The sequence below is a fragment of the Athene noctua genome, chromosome 4 (assembly GCF_965140245.1).
Source record: "Athene noctua chromosome 4, bAthNoc1.hap1.1, whole genome shotgun sequence".
NCBI classification, from domain to species: domain Eukaryota; kingdom Metazoa; phylum Chordata; class Aves; order Strigiformes; family Strigidae; genus Athene; species Athene noctua.
The window spans coordinates 58,604,417-58,623,225 of NC_134040.1; the positions used below are offsets into that span (position 1 = coordinate 58,604,417).

The 18,809-nt window shown below is 43.6% G+C and overlaps 2 protein-coding genes across 18 annotated transcripts in view; one reads left to right on the forward strand and one right to left on the reverse strand.

Moving 5' to 3' along the window:
* The window catches only part of TBCK (TBC1 domain containing kinase), a 145,356-nt gene extending 127,881 nt beyond the window's left edge, over positions 1-17,475 (forward strand). For 7 of the 10 annotated variants that reach the window (XM_074905479.1, XM_074905483.1, XM_074905482.1 and 4 more), the window contains 2 exons: positions 14,626-14,731; positions 17,338-17,466. In XM_074905479.1, the coding sequence (XP_074761580.1) occupies positions 14,626-14,731; positions 17,338-17,438 (207 nt within the window). In that variant the 3' untranslated portion in view covers positions 17,439-17,466. Of the gene's footprint in view, positions 1-14,625; positions 14,732-15,593; positions 15,867-16,237; positions 16,369-17,337 lie in introns of all 10 variants that reach the window. The other 3 variants (XR_012633594.1, XR_012633596.1, XR_012633595.1) reach the window with 3 other exon arrangements.
* The window catches only part of NPNT (nephronectin), a 54,472-nt gene continuing 52,087 nt past the window's right edge, over positions 16,425-18,809 (reverse strand). For all 8 annotated transcript variants that reach the window (XM_074905495.1, XM_074905492.1, XM_074905488.1 and 5 more), the window contains one exon: positions 16,425-18,468. In XM_074905495.1, coding sequence (XP_074761596.1) covers positions 18,373-18,468 — 96 coding nt within the window. In that variant the 3' untranslated portion in view covers positions 16,425-18,372. The remainder of the gene's footprint in view (positions 18,469-18,809) is intronic.

Here is an 18,809-nt window from a genome sequence, read left to right on the forward strand (position 1 = left end):
TAGTGCCAAGCATGCATGCTGCAGAGGGGGGCAATGCTGTAACCTCCTCTGTGATGGTAGATTAGCAACCTGATGCCCTGCCATTGCATTGCCCTTGTCTGCTGGAGGTGTGAAATAACTCTCTGGGCAGAAGAATGGAAATTAATAGGTGATAAATTTATTTTGACATGGATGAGCTGTGTGATTCAGAGGGGAAAAATTGCGGGCATAATGCATTCAGGAAATAGAGTGAAGCAGTCAAAACTCCGAAGTTCGTGAAGCATATTTATATGTCAGCATCTCTGACAAGTCTCAATAGCTCATGCTGTTGCTGAAAAAAACAGGCAAGTTTTTCCTTAACTGTCTGGAGGTTTGTTGGACACATTGGGGGCAGGATTCAGAGTTAACCAGACTTAATTAGTGTGTTCTAGCTTGGTAGTGCGGACAGCTGTAGCTGTACTGACAGTGAAACTATGCAGATTGACACAAAGTCTACAGATAAGAATCCAACCAGGATAAACTCACATCATCTTTTCCTGCATGTGTTGGTGTGTGTCCTTAGGTATGAATTTTCTGCTCTGGGTTTAACAGATTATTTCCATGAATGGCTTCTCTTTCATTATGAACTTAACAGAGTAACCAAGAAATTCTGAATTATAAACAATTTCCAGAAGAAGATTCCACCTTTTTGCCAAATAAAATGTATGTTACATTTTAGTGAGAAGTCGTTGCACTTTACCAGGGCACGTATTCATTCCAGGCCAATCGCTATGAAAACTGTGAAAATTTACGGGTTCGTTTAGAGAAGAGATCAACTATTCAAAGTGGCCCAGCTTTTCGCTGGCAAAGTGATAACAATAAATATTGATAATGTTGTTATTAAAGATATATCTATTTTTAAGGGGAAAAAATATTCTTAGGGAAGGTATTTGAGGGAGAAAATTATTAAAATGGATCTGTTTCTGTTTTGGGGATGTGTGGATGGTGGTGTTCTCTATCTCTACCTCACCCCTCTGTCTCTCTTCCCTCTCTCTCCCTTTCCCCCTCCCCCTTCTTCTGCCCCCTTCCTGGCACCTAACTTTTCATGGAGGAGGTTGGTGTAACAGCTCTTGTTCAGCTAAAGCTCTGCTCACAGCAGTCCCTGTGAGAAATACTGATTTCTTTTTTCTAGTGCCTTGAGTCGAAGTATCTCAGATTTACAGAATATTGGTTCTTTTCAGTACCGGAGGAGGATAAGGACAGAGTAACTGAAGTAAAAGCCTGCTTGCATTCTCATCTGACATCATTTAGGATATGAGATGTTGATGGTCATGTTTCCCTAGGTATTAGACAGCAAACTTGAGGTGCTCAAGAGAGTTTCTACTAGGTCATGAGTGAGGAGAGTATTTGTCCTGCATATTAGCCTTGGCAGGACCTGAAAGGAAATTCTCACACACAGGAGACAAACAATTTTATAATGCTGAGTGAAGAGAGAAATGCATTAAATGATGTCAGTAGGCTATGCTGAATTCATCTGAGAGGGAAGTTTCTTTTGGACGCACTGTCAGGAGGGTATCGCAGGGGTTAAGTAATATTTTTATAGAACAAAAAAGTTTCTCTGAAAGGAATAAGTTCATATTTAAAGTATCCCAAAGAAGAGAGGGAAACACCATTTTGAGGGTTTTGTCCCAAAAATTCAGGTGGGATTTCCCAGAATAGAAATCTCCCTGTTCGTACAGCATATAGTGTAAGATCTCGCATGGATCACTATGGCACAGTATAAAAGTTTATTAATAATGATAGCATCACCTATGTGGGCACTACTGACTTTCCAAAAGGAATCTATTACAGTGACACAGGATTTTCTCCATCAGTTCTTTAGATGTCTGAGAGCCCAATGCCTCCTCTCCCGCCAATATGTGGCATCACTTCTGCATCAGCACAAAGCGTGAAACACACCCTGACCCAAAACTTGGCGTTTGGTATTCAGAGCATGCTGATGCTAACAGTAGGACAGTGATGAATTGTGTGGTGGGAAGAGCAACCTAGAGGCATTGCTAAGAGGCTGTAATCCAGGGCCACGGTCGGGCTTTGGTGCAGTGTCAAAATCTCACAGAACTGTCATGCGAGAAGCCTCATTGCCTGGCTACTCACTGCACACTGTCTGTAACCTTCTGTTATTTTACACAATAGGATTAGTGATATAGTTTACATTATTTTTTAATATAAAATGCCACTGTGTAACTGTTCAGTGTTAGGGAAAATATGGGATATGTGGAATTTACTCAGTAAAGAGCCAGAATGCTGGTTGCGGTGGTTTTATCTGCATTACTTGGATGGTATTTGTCATTTGTTTCTTGATCGTTTTTATTTCTATCTGTAGCAGTCCCTGCCTCTGATTCCACCTGTGGGAAATAGATTGATCATGGACCAAAAGAGGAGGAAGGGCTCTCACTTGAATGCCTTTGCAGTGGGCTTTGGGTGTGCTTAAGCCCTCTGACATTTAAAGTTGCCGTAGAAGCAGTTGCAAGGAGATGTTGTCTGCGCCACAAACAAAGCAGGCAGATGACTGTGAACTGATGTTTGAGAATGGATTTGGTAATAAAACAGTGTGTCAACACTGCAACACAGCGCAGACAGACCTTATCTCATTCCAATTTCAAAAGCAGTCTAGCAAGAGCAACAGGGAAGTCAGCACGGGTTCTAGTGCTCCGCTGGTGAGCCCTGTCTGAGAGTCGTGCTGGTCTCACTAGTGTCAGCTGTAGGAACACACTACTGTTTGCAGTTACTGTGCTGCCTGGCTCTCTGCAGCTGTCTGAAGTAGGAGGAGATTGCTGTATATGAGGAATCCTGAGAGCAGCATTGACAATGGCAAAGCGAAGTTTGATTAACCAGGAAAGATTGAAAAAGAGCGGCAGGTCTTAAGTTTGGCCAGGTGATTAAGACATAACCTGAGCTGTACAAAGATGTTTTGGGTGGTCTCTTTGAGAGGAGACATTTCAAATTTGTTGAAGTAAAAATTCTGGCCGAAGGTCAGGAAAAGTATGGCTGGGCTCAGAGCCTCTTTGTGCTCTTGCTCAGGCACAGTATGGACGCACACAGGGCTATGGTCTGCATGCCTGCTGTGAAGAGGGGGTCACCTGGGGCTTTCAAAGTACACCAGGTAAGGCAACAGAACAGATATTGTTTCAGAAGAGCCCTGCAGGAGAGGAGAGATAGGCAGGATGAGCTATTAGGCTGTACAAACTTTGCTTTCTGTGATTTTGACTTGGAGCGGGGTGAGTGTATATACACACCCCAAGTGGCATTTTTAACTAGCTCATGTTATGTTTCTTTGAACCCTCTTGAACTGTCAGGAGACTCAAGGCTTTTGTTGTAACAAGCAGAGCCTGACAAACTGCTGAGGATTTGCTCCTGTGAAATGGCGAAAAACTGGTACTGGGGGCAGTTGTTCCTTCTTGGGTAGTGCCTGCTCCCCCAGCAAGCCCCAGGGAGGCATTTGGGAGGTCCTGCCTTCCCAGCACTGCCCAGCCTTAGTAGCACTCCCCAGGCAACTCTTGTTACATGTTCTACCTGAATGCAAAATTGGCATATGTCTTTTCTATGTATATATATGTAAGTTATATATTAAAAGTATCTGTATATACATGTCATTCCTCATATACAAATAAAGGTGTAGTATTGGAATTGGCTGCCTGCTAGAGGCACAGTCAGCTTGTCATCTGTTGCACCTCACTGAAGCTTGTTCAGAGTAGGGGCGAAAGCTGATTTTTTTTTTATTTTTTTTTCAATGTCTGGGAGAACAAATAAAGAGTCTAGAAATGTAGATAAACCACTGGAATTACTGTAAGCAATATTGACTAGAGGAAAAAATGCTTACTTTTTTTCTCTTGGAACTTTGTTCTTTTTTTGCAGAACAAAGTCCTTCCCTTTTGCCCTCTGAAATTAGCCAGAAGTTGTTGATAACTTTTTGTTTGTTGTTTCCTCATCTGGCAATTATTTTAGTATTCAGCATTAGAGAGCTCAGCAAAAAAACCTATTTTTTCCTTAAGTTCGATGTCGAAGAAGCAAAGTAAATTTGGTGATTCTGACGTACATAAGAATTAAATATTATTTCTGAGTTAAAAGAGCGATGCTGGAATTCATGGGCCAGAAAATCAGCTGATAAAAAAACCAGCATAGCACCATTTGAACTAAAACCTTTATTGTAACTTTGCTATCAGCTGAGTTTCTGTAAATGTACTTTCCTAGCATAGTGGTGCCACTCAGCTTAGCCCTGCTGTCTCTGAGTTAGTAGCTGAGCTCCAGGAGGGAGGTGGAGCAGGTGTGCTGTGCCAATGAGTGAAGCTCTTGTCTGCATGTATCTCACGGTATCTTATTTTCAACACCTCTCTAGGACAGAGTTTGAAGATGGACCCATCAAGCAGAAGGAAAAGAGCAGGGGAAAATTTTTTTAAATTTCAAAATCCACTGTTAACAGTTGCTGGACTCATTGTGTGTCAGTAAGTTAGGTTTTGACTTTGAAAGAGTTTTTTGGCTCAGGGTACATTTGCAGTAACAGGGTGAGTGCAACAAGATGCAAACCAGAGCCACGAGGGGTTGCTCCGCAGCTTGCCATGTCTTGTGGCCTTACAAGCGTTGCTGAGGGCAGCAGCAACAGAGCGGGTTGGGACGAGGAGGACAGACGGCTGCAGACTTGCTCTGGCAGGTACAAAACACAGCAAGAGCCAATTTCTTCATAAGGGCATTTTGCCACTGCCTCTTCTCTTGTCTCAGGCAGCAAAAAACTGATTTCACCATTAGGAGATGGCCAGAAGGCTGGAAAATGTAAAAGGATGGGAGAAAAGAAATGGGGTCAGGAGCTGGGAGTGAAAGGTTGATTGCTTGGGAGTGCTTTTGCCCGGCACAGACCGTGGGCAAGCAGAAATAAAATGTATGTATTAACAGAAAATAGATGAGGTCTGACCTTGCTTACTGGAGAGTTTAATGAGGGTTCAGACAATGAAATCAGAGGAAGGAGATATTTGCCCTAATTTTAATCTTTGTTTATCTTTACATAGTCTTAGAAAAAATGTTCTGTATTTTAAACCAGGGAACAAGTACAGAGGAGAGAACAGCTAACTGCTCTGTCCTTAATGCTATTTTAACAAGAGGTCCCCAAGCTGATACTGGTCTGTATCATAATTTGCTATGGACTTCACACTTTTATTAGAATTACTGACAAAGTCACAAATTCAATTTACCTGTCATGTCCTGAGATGAAAGGAACAGTATGATTGTTGGAATGGCTGATGGCCTCTTTGTCATTTTAAGTTACTAATGTTGTTGTTTCAGGTATAGAAAATATATATGGATGGGCAACAGTACCTCACTTGGGTTTTGGTTCAGTTTTTGCTTGTTGAAAAATTGGCAAGAAGTACAACATTTTCTTGATTTTTTTTTTTTTCTTTTTCTTTTTTTAGTATTCAGAAGGTCCAAGTTGCAACATTGGGACTTGGACTTTTGCAAGATGTGATGGAGTCTTAGAGCTGGAACTAAAAGGTGGTTCCCTGCCAGGACTGAGCTGCTGCCCAGGGAAAACAAACAATAGAGGAAAGGTTACAAAGAGAAGAATATTTTTTTTTTTTTCTCTTGACAGCTGGCTAATCTCCCTGAATTTGGAAGGCCATAGTCACAAGGCGTAGATGGAGTAATAATAGCAATGTGTGTCTGACAGAATGTCCCACTGCTACATGGCTATTAGGAAAATACCCCAGGAATTAACTTTTTAAAAATAGCTCAGTGTTGCTGGCATGAAGGGTGTGACTGTGGCTCCAGGAAAAAGTTCTGGTTTCCTAAAGTCAAAAAAATCTGGTTTTCTTAATATTTATCTCGAGGAGTAAATTGGCCTCTCCTGCCAGGGAAAACAGTATTTTGGGTTCAGTAAGTCCTGAGGCAAAGAAACTTTATTATTGTTTGGGCAGGATCTGGCAAACACTGCCAGGTGCAGTGCTTTATACCTAACGTGAATCTTCCTGGTAGACAGGGGCCTAAACTTAAAAGTATGCAGCTGAGGATAAAGGCTTTGATAGCCTGGTTTTCATCAAAAGCTCAAGACTACAGCAGCAACACAGAGCTGGAAGATGGAGAAAAGAAAGTTGGGCTCCTGGAACAAACTGGAGCGTAAGAGAAAAAGTGCAGTTGGGAAATTTTGAGAGCTGTGTGAGGAAGAGGAAGAAAAGTCAGGAGGAGAGAGGAAGCAACCTGCGCAGAGGCTGGGGAGCTGTACCTCCACATGTCGTGTTGCAGTGAGTGCATCCAGCTTCAAAGCACACACACACATACTTAGTGTAGACAAGATAAAGAAATACGCCAGTTCTGAATTCACAGTCTTTAGCCATTTATTACTTAACTGAGGATTTGGTTATGCTTAGAAGCAATGGCAGTGCCCGCGCTCCTGCAGTCAGATGTGGTACCCGTCAGGATCCCGGCTGCTAGGGCGCCCTTCGCACCGTAGGGTGGGCAGTGCAGGCTTGATAGGCTGTATAAATTCAGGTGGGGGTTTTTTTGTGGAGTGCCCAACCCACAAAGGCTCGGAGGCAAAGGAGGCTTTTTCTAGTTTGATTTGTAGAGGCTTGGTTTGAATCTGTTCCCACCAGGGGCTCGATCCAGCCCTAACTGAAGCCAGGGACAGGGGTGGCAGGGTTGGGTCTTTCCAGGGGCGAGAAACCCCACTGTGGCAAGGTGTACAGGTGTTGGGACACCCGTGTGAGCTGGCACACGTGCACGGGGCAGCACAGCCCCCTTAGCCCAGTCTGTGCCCGTGCTGGTTTATCCCACTGGAGAGCTCTGCTCCCACTGGGGAAAACTGGCACAGCTGGGACCCATCCGGAATGGCGTTGGCTTGGCACTGGGTCCCCTGGTGCACAGCTGGGCGGTGGGTATTGCCTTTGTCCTCTGCCCAGGGAGGAGAGCCCTCAGCTGGGAGTCATTGGGGGCAGCTCAACCTTTCCACCAGCCCAGAGGGTTGTAATGACTGGAATCAGAGGAGGCGGCTTAAGCGTTTGCAGTTTGGAGGTGAGCATGCCCATATTTCAAGTACAGTGATTGTAAAGTTGCTCATAGGTCGGTTGAAGAGCTTTTGGCAGGTTGATGTCACTGTGGGCTAGACTGGAAACTGCATCAAAACTGGAGTGTGCTGAAATATGAGGCTGCAAGAGCTCTCTCTTTGTCTTGCCCTGATGCTGCCCTGGTTTAGTATTGGTGCAAAGACACTTTGTAAAAGACTTTGAATGTTGGTAGTTGTTATTTAATTAAAGAATCCACTTTGGAGCCTTGTAGAGTGCTCTGCGTAGGAGATAGGAATGACATGTTCTATCTAGGTTGTAAGAAAAAAAACTATCACAAAGCAGAATATGATGAAGAAGAGAAGAATGCTTTACTTCAGTTCTTTGATGTGGGCAAAAAGAAGTTTGTTTGTTTTCAGGTACAGGAGAAATAGGATTTTAAACAACAAGTCTTACTTGGAGTAAGAACTCAATTTACTACATCCGCTTTGGAACGCTGCTTGGATGTTTGTTTACTGGAGCACATGTGGCTCTTCTGCAGTGAGTCTGCCAACTGCTTGGCCAGGGACAGGGGAAATGTCTGTTAAAAGTTAACTAGCGACTGAGATAAATGACATAGAAACAGCTCCGGGAGCATGGGGATTTCATCAGTGTCTGATCTGTTTGCTTGTCTCATGGCTGCCCAGGTCCCTTTGTAATGTTGTTCTGGGTTTCTGTGCTTTCTGCACAGTGGCCTTCTAGATGCCCTGTTCAGCAGCTCCTTCAGGAGAGAAACTCAGGTGTATTTCTCTGAGCACCTGAGAGGATTCATTTTAATCAGAAGAAAGGTGTTTTGTCTGGTATTAATGAAGGACCAGATCTTGTGCCACAGAAGCCAATGACAGCTGGGTCCCAAACCGCTTCAGCCTGCCTTGCTGGGCTGTGGCCTTGGCAAAAAAGCTGAGCTGGAGATCCAGGCTCTGGCAGTTACAGATGAAACTTGTTTGTAACCTTCCCCCCTTCAATATAATGCTGGATAAAGGACGCTTTTAATTGTGCTGCTGCTTTTAACTAAGTTCTATTTCCGGTTAGGCTAGTTGACCACTCTGGTTGTGCATCAAGAGGACAGTGTGTAGCAGTAGGATTTGTGAGTAAGTCCAAGTAAATGGCATTTACATACCTCTGGGTGCACCATATAAGCATTTTCCCACTTCTCATAATCTGCCATGTGGGTGAGTTGAATTACCTTACAGAAGTATAAGCAGGGGTGTGGAGAGGTGCATAGAGAAAATTCCTACCAGTCCCTTGAATGTGTTTGGGGAGCTCCTTGGGCAGCCTCACTCCTCGGCTGGAAGAGGCGGGTGGGCAAAGCCTGAGACCGCTGGAGCAGCCTGTGCCTTTGCTGCTGCAGCTCTGTACAGTTCCCTTAGGGGTGCAAGATGTTTGTCTTCCCAAAAGCACAGTCATCAAAGGGTGGAGCTCATTTGTGCAGCCAGTACAAATCCCCTGAGGGCGTTGTTGCCCTGTCGATCAGACTTGAAGCATGGGTTGTCCACATTGAGTGTTGAGATGCAGCCATCCTTCTAAGGATGTTTTTAATAGCGAGGTTTGAAAATACCCCTCACGTATTATTTTGCATGTTGCAAGATTACCTTGTTTACACTGTGTTTACACTTGATTACACTGTTGGCAGGCGTGCGTGGTTTGGAGATGCTGTGTTCCCGGGCTGTCCCAGGCAGACCAACCACTGGAAAACTCACCAGTTGAAGTGTGTGTCAGTGCCTTTTGGGGACAGAAATAGAGTCCAGTTGTTTTGCAGTCCCACACTGGTGGGTGCAGTTGCAGGTTTGCTTCCATTTCCCCATTTGTGCCTCCTGTGATCTCACTTATAATAGCCTCTCAAAGGGTCACAGTTCAGATCTGTTTGCTGCATGCTCAGGATATTGCCCTATATGGGTTTTTTATGCAGTGTGCTACCTCTGCACTAGGACCTACTTGCAGTGCGTAGGGGATTTCAGTTGGAGCAGCTAGTGCAGAGAGTGGTACTGAATGGGTCTCCTCTGTTGAGGGTCCCTCATCAGGAAGAGAGCAGACTTGCATGTCAGGGAAGGAAAATCTTAACTTCATCAGGGAACATGAAAGTTTGAATTTGACTGATGTCTTTAGTAGCACAACTCACACCTCTGACAAAACTTGAGAAAAAAATGAAGTTGCATGAGTTAGGGGCCACCTGGTCCCAGCCAGCTGTGGAGGGTTAGTCATCGTTTGTGTGTTTGCTGCGATGTCACACACACTCCTTGGACTAAGTGGTGTCCTGGAGGGGATGGCTGAGTAGAAGATGAGGAATAGTGTTACAAAGAGCCTGAGTAAGAAGTCTGTGGACTGCAGCTCTGTGGCCGAGCTGTATTTGAACCCTTATAATTTTTGTCTAGCCTTCTAACCACCTATGTAAGCAGCTCAAAGGCCGTAAGGTGATGAAGGCATCGCTTCATGTACCATGTACTTTCTCTGCCTGTTTTTCATATTAATGAAATATTTTTTTCAAGCCCCAGTCACAGATCTCTATTTGGCAAACAAATTACTCCCATAAAAGCTGGCAGAGTAGCTCACAGTGAGTTTTCCAGCAAGCATGAGTGTGCCAGGGCGGCTTGATAATACACAGCCAAGCTGCCAGAGTGCCGATGTCTCCTAACACACCACAAAAATGCCCGATGTACCCTGTGGGTAGTTAAACATCACTTGCATTTAGCAATCAGCCTTAGGTAATGGAGTTCGGCCAATTAAAATATCTTTTTATAAGCAGGATAAAACCAGTGGCATATGACAGGAGGGTAACTGAATTGCTCACAGTTTCATGGAACTTCTCACTGCACAATAAAGGTGCCTGGTTTCTATGTAAATTGTATGCTATAGAGTTTTGGGGTTTAATATTAGTGAGTAGTTTCAGTGCCTTCGATCCCTGTTTATACACTCCAAGGCACAATAATTAAAGGGATCCCCTAAGACCCTAATGAGAATCATATTTATTTGATATCTGAGAACACTAAACGTCCTGTCTGGGCACGGAAACCTTGTAGAACCCTATAGGATCGCTTCTCCTGTTCTCCAGCCGGTCTAGGAAACTAAGGGTAAGATGATAACGTTTCCTGAGCTACCTCAGAACTTGAGAGGGATGGAAGTCAAAGTGTCTCTCCTGGACATCCCTCTGAATCCTACTAATCAAATTTTTTGCCTTAGACCGTCTTCCAGTTATTTTTCTTATTTAAAACATAACTGGCACTGCTTGGTGCTTATTCGTGTTTAGTTCTCCGGTCACATCGGGCTGGATGTCAGGATGGTCTTTGCTGAGAACTCTGGTGTTGTCATCACCAGCTGAGGTGGCAGACATCACATCAGCTCCCACATGAGGAGCTCTTGCTCTTGTGCTAGACCTGAAGCTGAGGATGTGAGAGTGCATTTCACTGTGTTGCTCTCAGTGTTTATATCTAGAGGGAAAGGTCTGGATAAAGGGAAGAAAGTTTACTTGTACTTGGCATCCCAAAATACTGGTATTGAGATCGAATGAGTAGGTTCCAACATTCGGTGGAACAAATAATAGGCAAGAGACTTGTTCTTTTAATTCAGCCATCATTTTTTTTTTCTTAATTTAAAATTTGGATGTTGCCTTTGATCTGTTACTGATCACAGATCAGGGTATACTTTTGGCTGCTTACCTTTCTTCTCTGGGCACTTGTGCTACACAAGTATTATTGTGCTCCTCCAGGAATAAAATCATGTAGAAGCATACTCTAAATTGGCAGTGGTTCTGGGGGGATTTTGGCAGAACCACTGTGAGGCAGGTGTGTGACAATCTGAGACACAGAATCTGAGCAAAATGTGTTTTAGGAGCAGACAGTGCAGCTTTTCCAGGGGGAGTATCAGTGGGGCTTCCCCTTGTGCTTCCTCTGTGGATGGGGAGTGTGCCGTAAGGGGGAAGGCTGACAAGGTGCCATTCAAGGGCTGCTGCAGGAGGGGGACCAAGAGCAGCTCTTCCTTCTCCTTCCACATCAGGCTGCTGCATGGGCCAAGAGCACCTTAGAGCTGCCAAGAAACACAGCTATCTGTCTGCCTGTTGATTTCACTGGCTTGCAGGACCTGAGGGTTGTAGCCACAGTCAGTGTTTTTTTCCCAGGGGTACAAAAAGGTGTGATTATGTCTGAGGACAGCAGTCACCACCCTCGCTAGGGACCAGACCTTGGTGTGGAGGTGCTGGATATGAGCATCCTTGGGATTTTATTCATAGGGATTTTTGCAAGGCTGTCCCAGAGCCACATCTTGGCATTGGTGGTGTCTGTGTAGAGAGAAGTGCGGGGGGAGGGGGGGGCAGGGCTGCAACCTCTCCCCCTCCCCTGTGCTCACTCCTCTTGCTTTGATTCCACCTGCCCTAGATCTGGCTTTTGATGACTGGTTTCTTGTTTGCTGGCTCTGTTGTATATGTAGGTCTGCAAAGGACTTTTTGCAAAGCAGCCACCCTAAAAGCAGGCCAGTGCAAACTGAGAGGCACACTGTGCGTTTGTGTTGGGGGGATTGGCAGAGCATTTCTGAAGGAAGGGATGTGTTTTACTGTTCATATCACACCGCTGTGTCCTCAGAAAGCCCACTCTTCACCTGCCTACAGTACCCAGGCCACACCTCTCATGTCTTAAATTGGGACTTGTGAGACAGGGCAGTGTCTGGGTGGTTTTGGGGCTATTTCTGCGGGTGCTGTTCTGGGAAGCTGGGACCTGCAGCAACATTGAGCCCTGTGGAATCCAGCTCTCCCAGCAAACACTGGCACAGTATGAGTCCTCACCAGCCCCTCCGCTCCGAACAACGCCTGGTATGGCTGTCAGTCAGCACTCTGGGGTCAGCTGGCCACTGGTGGAATGCACATCGACAGCCCACTGGGGAGAAGAGGATTTATTGTACGGATGCATGGATATAGATTTAATAGTAGGGATATGAGTATTATGTGCTATGTAACCTTAGGGCCAGAGGACAGTCCCAGGCATGTTTAATTGGCTGATAAAGTGGTGGCCTCTGTGGAGTTCATGAATACTTAATTTCTGTTAAATTGATATTATTAAAAATCAAGCCATTTTGAAAAAATAATCTTTCTTAAACCAAGTGGAATGTTAAATGACTATGCCACCCAACTTGAAAGGTTTTGTATTGTCTATGGAAGCTTAACATTACCAGCTTCCTTGCAGAGGAGAAAGACAGGCACTCTTTAAGACACACCTCCTGTCCTTTTGTTGTTTTAAAGGCAGTTTTCTTTGTAAGACTTTTTACTGTTGTTTGCAGTAAGCCACAGTTTATGCATGCTGCAGTAATCCTGCTTCCTACATCCTGTCTTGGGCCATCCTGACAGGGGGAAAAAAATCTGGTGAGTCCATTTCTTTGAGTTTTTGACCAAAAGGTGCTTAATGGGACATTTTTTTCCCCCATAAAAGGAGCAAAAGGCAAGGGAAGAGGTGATGTGGTCCCCTCATTCTGCTGGGGATGGTCTCAGAGCAATGATGGAGTCTCCCTGAAATCCCCTCTAAGTGTGTGGTGGTTTGACCTTGGCTAAATGCCAGGTACCCACCAAGTCACTCTATCAGTTCACCCCCCCCCCCCCCCCTTTCCCCTTGTTTTCTCAACAGGGCAAGGAGGGGAAAGAGAATAAGATAGACCAACCCTTGTGGGTAAACCAGAAGCAGTTTTAATATAAGCAAAGCAAAGCAAAGGTCTGTGCGCAGAAGCAAAAAAAAGAAAACAGAATTATTCTCTCCTTCCCATGGACAGGCGATGTCAGGCCTTCTCAGGGAGCAGGGCTCCGATACGCAGAGTGATTGCCTCGGAGGACCAAGGGTGACCCCACCCCCTTCCTCCTTTCTCCCAGTTTTATCCTGAGCAGATGTCATATGGTCTGGAATATCCCTTTGGTCAGTTGGGGTCAGCTGTCCTGGCTGTGTCCCCTCCCAAGATCTTGCCCACCCCGTCCCACTGAGGGGGGGGAATGTCGGAAAGAGCCTTGGTGCTGTGTAAGCACTGCCAGCTCCCAGCATAAACCCACAGCACCAGGAGGGCTGCTATAGGGGAAAACCAGTTCCAGCTCAGCCAGACCCAGTACAAAGTGGCAATCCCCAACTTTAGCACTGGTGTTGCATGCAAATGCAGTAAAATTCTCTGTGTACACACTGTACCTCGTCTTTCCAGGTGTTTGTCAAACTCAGAGTGAATATCTAAAGGATTCTGAATGAGAGTCTGAAATGAGAGCATGGGCTGTTGAAATGCATGACAAGTTAAAACCTGGGAGAAGCGTGTGAAAAGAGGGCTATTCCTGGCCTGAACAGAAGGTAAAAAGTCATAACATAGAAGGTTAACAAAAATTCCTGCAAAAGTCCTGCAGTATCTTGTGGTCAGAGGAAGGCAGGATTTGGCTGTGCCACAGAGAGGGGCATCCTCATTCAGTGTACTCAATAAATACTTGGCTTCCTTGCTCAAACACTTGATACTGGCCTCAGCCTGTTAGGCACAATATGCATGTGCACACACACACATGCAGTATGTGCAATTACAGACGATATTTCCTGGTACATAGAGCACAGAGATGCTGTAGCAATGGCCCGTTTGCTCTGGGGATGTGGTGTCTGTGATAGCCGCAGAAGAGTGGTTTCATGGCAACGGAGCCTTGTTCCTGGGTCTTGGGGAGTCCTTTAATAGCTAGATTACAGGAAAGAAGTGGTAAAAATCTGTCTGTGTACTACAGAATGAGGTTAAATATGACTAAGAGTAAAGAATTGGTTGATTCTTAACAGCTATTGGGAAGTAAACTGAGGAAAAATAATGATATGGAGTGCCTGATCTATGGAGCAGGGGATTGTTTCTGGCTTTATCCAGAAAATTCAGGTCCGCTGTGCTTTGTTGTTCTTAAGAAAATGAAGGCTAGATCTGGACTTTTGACATGTATCAAGCATGTGTTAGCATGATAGCCTATCTGGCTCTTGGGAGTTAAATCGGAGATTTTTTAGGAGAAAAAATGCAACCTAACATGAACAGCCCAGTGAGCACTCAGCTACAGTAACTGGATTTGCTATGAAAAGAAACTGCTACCCTGATCTCAGTAACGTTACCCACACTGTTTTTCAAGTTTAAGAGGGGACAGAAATAAAAAACTAACCTGTTTGTTTTTCAGAAAATAAGCTATCTCAGCCCAAAGCAATAAGCAAAAGCACTGTCTAGAGGGCAGTTTGTTTCAAAGCAAAGGAACAGGGCTTGGGCCTGGAGGAGGTCATACAAGTGCACAAGGACAATTGGTAAAAGCAGAGCAGCTACAGTGTGATTTGATTCATTTTGGACTTGTAATCCCTAAAACCTAAACAGAGCTGATGTCTGAACTCTATAGGTATCGTTGAAGTTGTCTTTGTCGTCCTTGAAGGTCTTCAGTCCATTGGCAGCTTCCTCTCAACCAAATAAAGCATTACGGATGTTCAAAATGCATTTCCTCACATATTGCCAGGTCAGTTTGATGCAGTAGGTGTACTCTGAGAATGCGTTCACTTTCGAAGCTTGAGGAGGTTTCTGTGTTCTTTCAAACCACTCCTGGAACTTACCACTAAAATATCTCTTCTTTCTAAAGTTGCAGGTTTACACCAATGCATTGCTCATCTTCTTTTCTTATTGGCACGGAAAATCTGAAGTCGTAAAATTTTGCGTCACTACAGGACATCAGGATAGAACAGCAGGTAAGAAAGGGTTACAGCTACCACAAAAACTTTGATCATTTGGTGTTTGAGATGTAGTTCTATATAAATAAAAGTTGCCTAAGATTTAACTGGGCCTCAGCTGACAATTAATGACTAACACAATTAACATTTCAAAGGCAGGCAGCTTTTAACACAGTTATCTTGTGTATCTTTAAATGCAGACTGAACAGGTTTCAAGGCGACTGTCCCAATGCACAGCTTGATCCAAAGTCTCTGATTTTAGCAGTCCCTGAGGCCATTACTGAACCTCATTTGCAGGAGGAGCAACCTCTAATGGCACTTGGATTGGAGACAGGTGCTACTGTTGTGTCTTTTCTCCAGCTGGATGCTGCTGTCATGAGCATTCTTCTGCTCAGGGTTGTCTTCTCATGACTAATCTGACTCCTGCTAGGGTGGTGATTGTACTCTCCAGCTGTATTAAAAAAACAATGTTTTGACCTCCAAGTCTAGGGAAATTTGTTGAAGGAACCTGGGGAAGCTTTTCTCCAGAGCAAAGGGGGTGTATTGAAAGCACTCACTAGTGACTTAATGACATGGCTTAGATGAGAGCTGAGGTGACTATGGAATGGAATCTGGAAACAAAATCTTCTATCAGTCTCTTCCAGTGTACTCACTTTGACCTCAGTAAATGCACACTGCCACTGGTCATGGTACCTGTAATTTATGAAGAATCTTAATTTTCAATCTTTTTTTGGAAAAAAAGTTTAACGTGTCTTTTAAAAACATTAAATTTTAAGCTGGCAAGAGGTTATACAGTACGTTTATCAAATGTTTTCATGTTAATTTAGTACTATTTCTTCTGCTTGTCTAAGTATTTAAGCAGGAATTTCTTTTGGTACAGTTACCTATTTATTGAACCCTAAGCAGGAAGGGCAGTTATTATACAACCTCCTCGCTAGGAAGACCTCAGGCCCATCTGCCTTGAGGCTGCTATGAAACCGGCAGTACCCGCCGTGTGCTGGCTGGGGGCTGCGGCTGTTTGGAGCTGCCTCAAAAGGTGGGCACGGAGGCCTGGAGAATGATCATGGCAGAGCCAGACTGACTGCACCACGTCTCTTCAGAAACACCCAGAGAAGGTGACACCTACAGCCTTACGGCACAACCAGCTGCAGTGGTGAGTGACTTGAAGCTCCTTCAGATTAGACTCACTGAGACTACTCTGTGTCCACTGTCAAGTTCAGTTGGTAACAAGTCTTTACAGTGGTACTTGTTTGACTGTAACAATGAAATGCATCCATAAAACAGAGACCCCAAATCCTCCTCTCGTCACCTGAGTACTTCTCTCTGCTTACCTTCTGAATCCATTCAAGTGCTGGGTGCTAAGGGCCAGTTGTAAAGGGGCAAAAAATTCTTTCAGTCTTGCACAGATAGATTTCTTTTTTAACCAGGGAGTCTCAATCTCAGAGCACTGTGGTAATATCTGGTAAAGACCATCTTCATCGATGCACTGTGATGAACCAGACTGAAATGTGTTTATCTTGTTAGATGACAGAGAATGTAAATTTGTGAAAGTTCAGCAGCATGTGTGGAACTATGGTAGCTGCTGCTTCTTGTACAATGGACACTGTATATTGCAGAAGCTCTTAAATTACCTGTGAAACTGTTCTTAAAAAAAGGTAGGTTGAAAATTGTCATTCTTCCTTTTCTATAATATAATGCTCTTGTTGTAATATACTGATAGGTACTTTTATTTTTAAATCTGGTAACAAGAGCTACTTCACTGTGGTTGTCATCTTTTGGTTCATTTCACTGCAATAAAAACGAGACTTTTAATCCAGAAATGAAAACAAGATTTTCAATTATTAGCAAGTAACAGCCTCCTTTACTGATTACTTTAAAATAAGGACAAAGTATTTCAACTATTCACAAATATTTCTGACATATTACAAAGTAACGTAAGAGAAAAAGATCACGATCATATCTGAAGCAAGACAATTTAAAAATGTTTACAATTGCATTGTTTTTTCCTCTTCAAAATCTTTGTTGATACAGTTTTGCAAGAGACTATCTGTTTGGTCAAATAAACAAAGGTTTGGAACATGACCTCTAACAGTCTTGCATTTTGTCTCTGTGGACTTTGTGCAAGGCTTAACATGAATTTTTTTTAATGATGGTTTTCTGACCTGATACGAAGCTGACATTTATTTTACATTTTACATTAAGTATTTAAAAGCTCTGAGAGCTATTTCTTCTACATAGACATTTTGAAGCTTTAAGGCTGTGCCACTAACAACTTTTTATCAATCTTTTGTCATTTTCTTAAACGTTACACTTACTTTGTCGGATTTAAAATTGTTAGCAGCGATGATGATGACTCTCATTTAAAAAACAAGCCAAACAGAAGAATTCCCTGGGAAACTGCACACCACATGCATGATACATAACTAAAAAATTCATCCAAAGTTCTGATAAATATTTAGTTCCAGCTAGAGCTAATAGTTGTTATAGTTCTAAAGAATAAAATGTTTATTATATACAGAAGGGTTGGATGTAATATGGACATTAGACAAAGATCACTCAAGGCATTTCATGGTCTGAACTGTTCACACAGTATTAATGCAGCTGCCCTTTTTGCTCATGCGTAGGCTTGTACCACCTGTGGGAAGGGAACATTCCTGGTAGAGTCAACCGGCTGAGTCTTACAAGAAGTGAGTTCTCTTCTCCAGGCTGCTCAGTCTTCAACTGAACCGGGAGTTTCTTGCAGGATTGAGAGCTCTTTAGGGCTTGCTCCTGAGCTAAGTGCAAACTTGTACAGCATTATCAGATGCCAGTTTACACCAGGTAAGGGTTTGGTCTTTTGCCTTTAGCATATTACAACGTGAAAAACTGCACCAGCATTTTTCAGTGAGCACCATTAACTGACTTTGGTAACACATCTACTGGCACGACCAGTGGGATCAAAGAAAACGCTGAACTCCTGTCTTGTACAATAAGAAAGCACAGCTGCCAATTACCTCACAACTAGAGTCTGTAAATATTAAGAACATAAATATGTTAATAACCATACACATATACACAAAACACAACAGTAGCAATATTACAGGATGCAGTCCCTACTCTCTATAACTGCTTTTTTTTTTAATACAGATGCAACACCAAAATAAATGCTATTTAATATGAAGCAAACCCTTCTTCAGAGGTCAATGGCAGTAAGACAAAGCTCAGGTCTAGGCTTCCTCTAATCTGAGGTGACTCTGAAGCCACATCAATCCCACTGCCTATCAAATCTAATCAATGAAAGAGTAGCACTATGGGAAGATAATGACTGACTATCAGTTAACACTAAAACTTTCTGAGCTGGAGCTTTCTTTTGCACCATTTGTACTTAATTCTCCCTTTTTCACAAGTGCTCTTCGTGTGAGCACTCCCCAGGCTTAACAGGGATTAAAGTTACTACATACAAAATATGATTTAGGGGTAAGGATTAACAGAAACAACCAGCATGGCATTGGAGTTCCTGAATCCTGAGAGGTGCTCTCCATGTTTTTAAGTGAAGTTTCAGTGAGATTGCACTTAGTAAACCACTAAGAAGTTGTCACTCTCTGACTTCTTTTTCAAAGCTTGGTAGGAATAGCATGAGAAGGGCTAGAGGAGATGACTGTGCTGGTCCACTGTCTTTGCTAATGCTCTTCAGAGCAGCGTCCTTTCCTCAAGATCACATCATCTAGTCCAATATCCCCGGTTCTTCCTTTCCCTTTCTCCCCTCTGAAAATAACCTGGGAAGAGAAATAGAACAATTTGAGTGCAAAAAGTGAAGTAAAATGAAAGCAGCTTTAGTTGAGAGAGGTCTAAACAGTAAGAAAGCAACATAAGAAAGCTCAGGCAATCATAACTGACTCACAGAAGCCTATTGATTCTGCTCATAATTATGGCTTTTTTCTCTGTGCCTGATTCTCTCCCTTCACTTTGGCAGGATCTTTGTGAAGATTGGGCAGTTCAGGCCAGAGTTGCTCCAGGTGCACTATCTGCTGAGGTGAGATGAACTTCCACATAAGAGAATCTTGGGCACTTTCTCCATATTGTCTCAGCACTGTTTTCATTGCCCCTCATTGCAAAC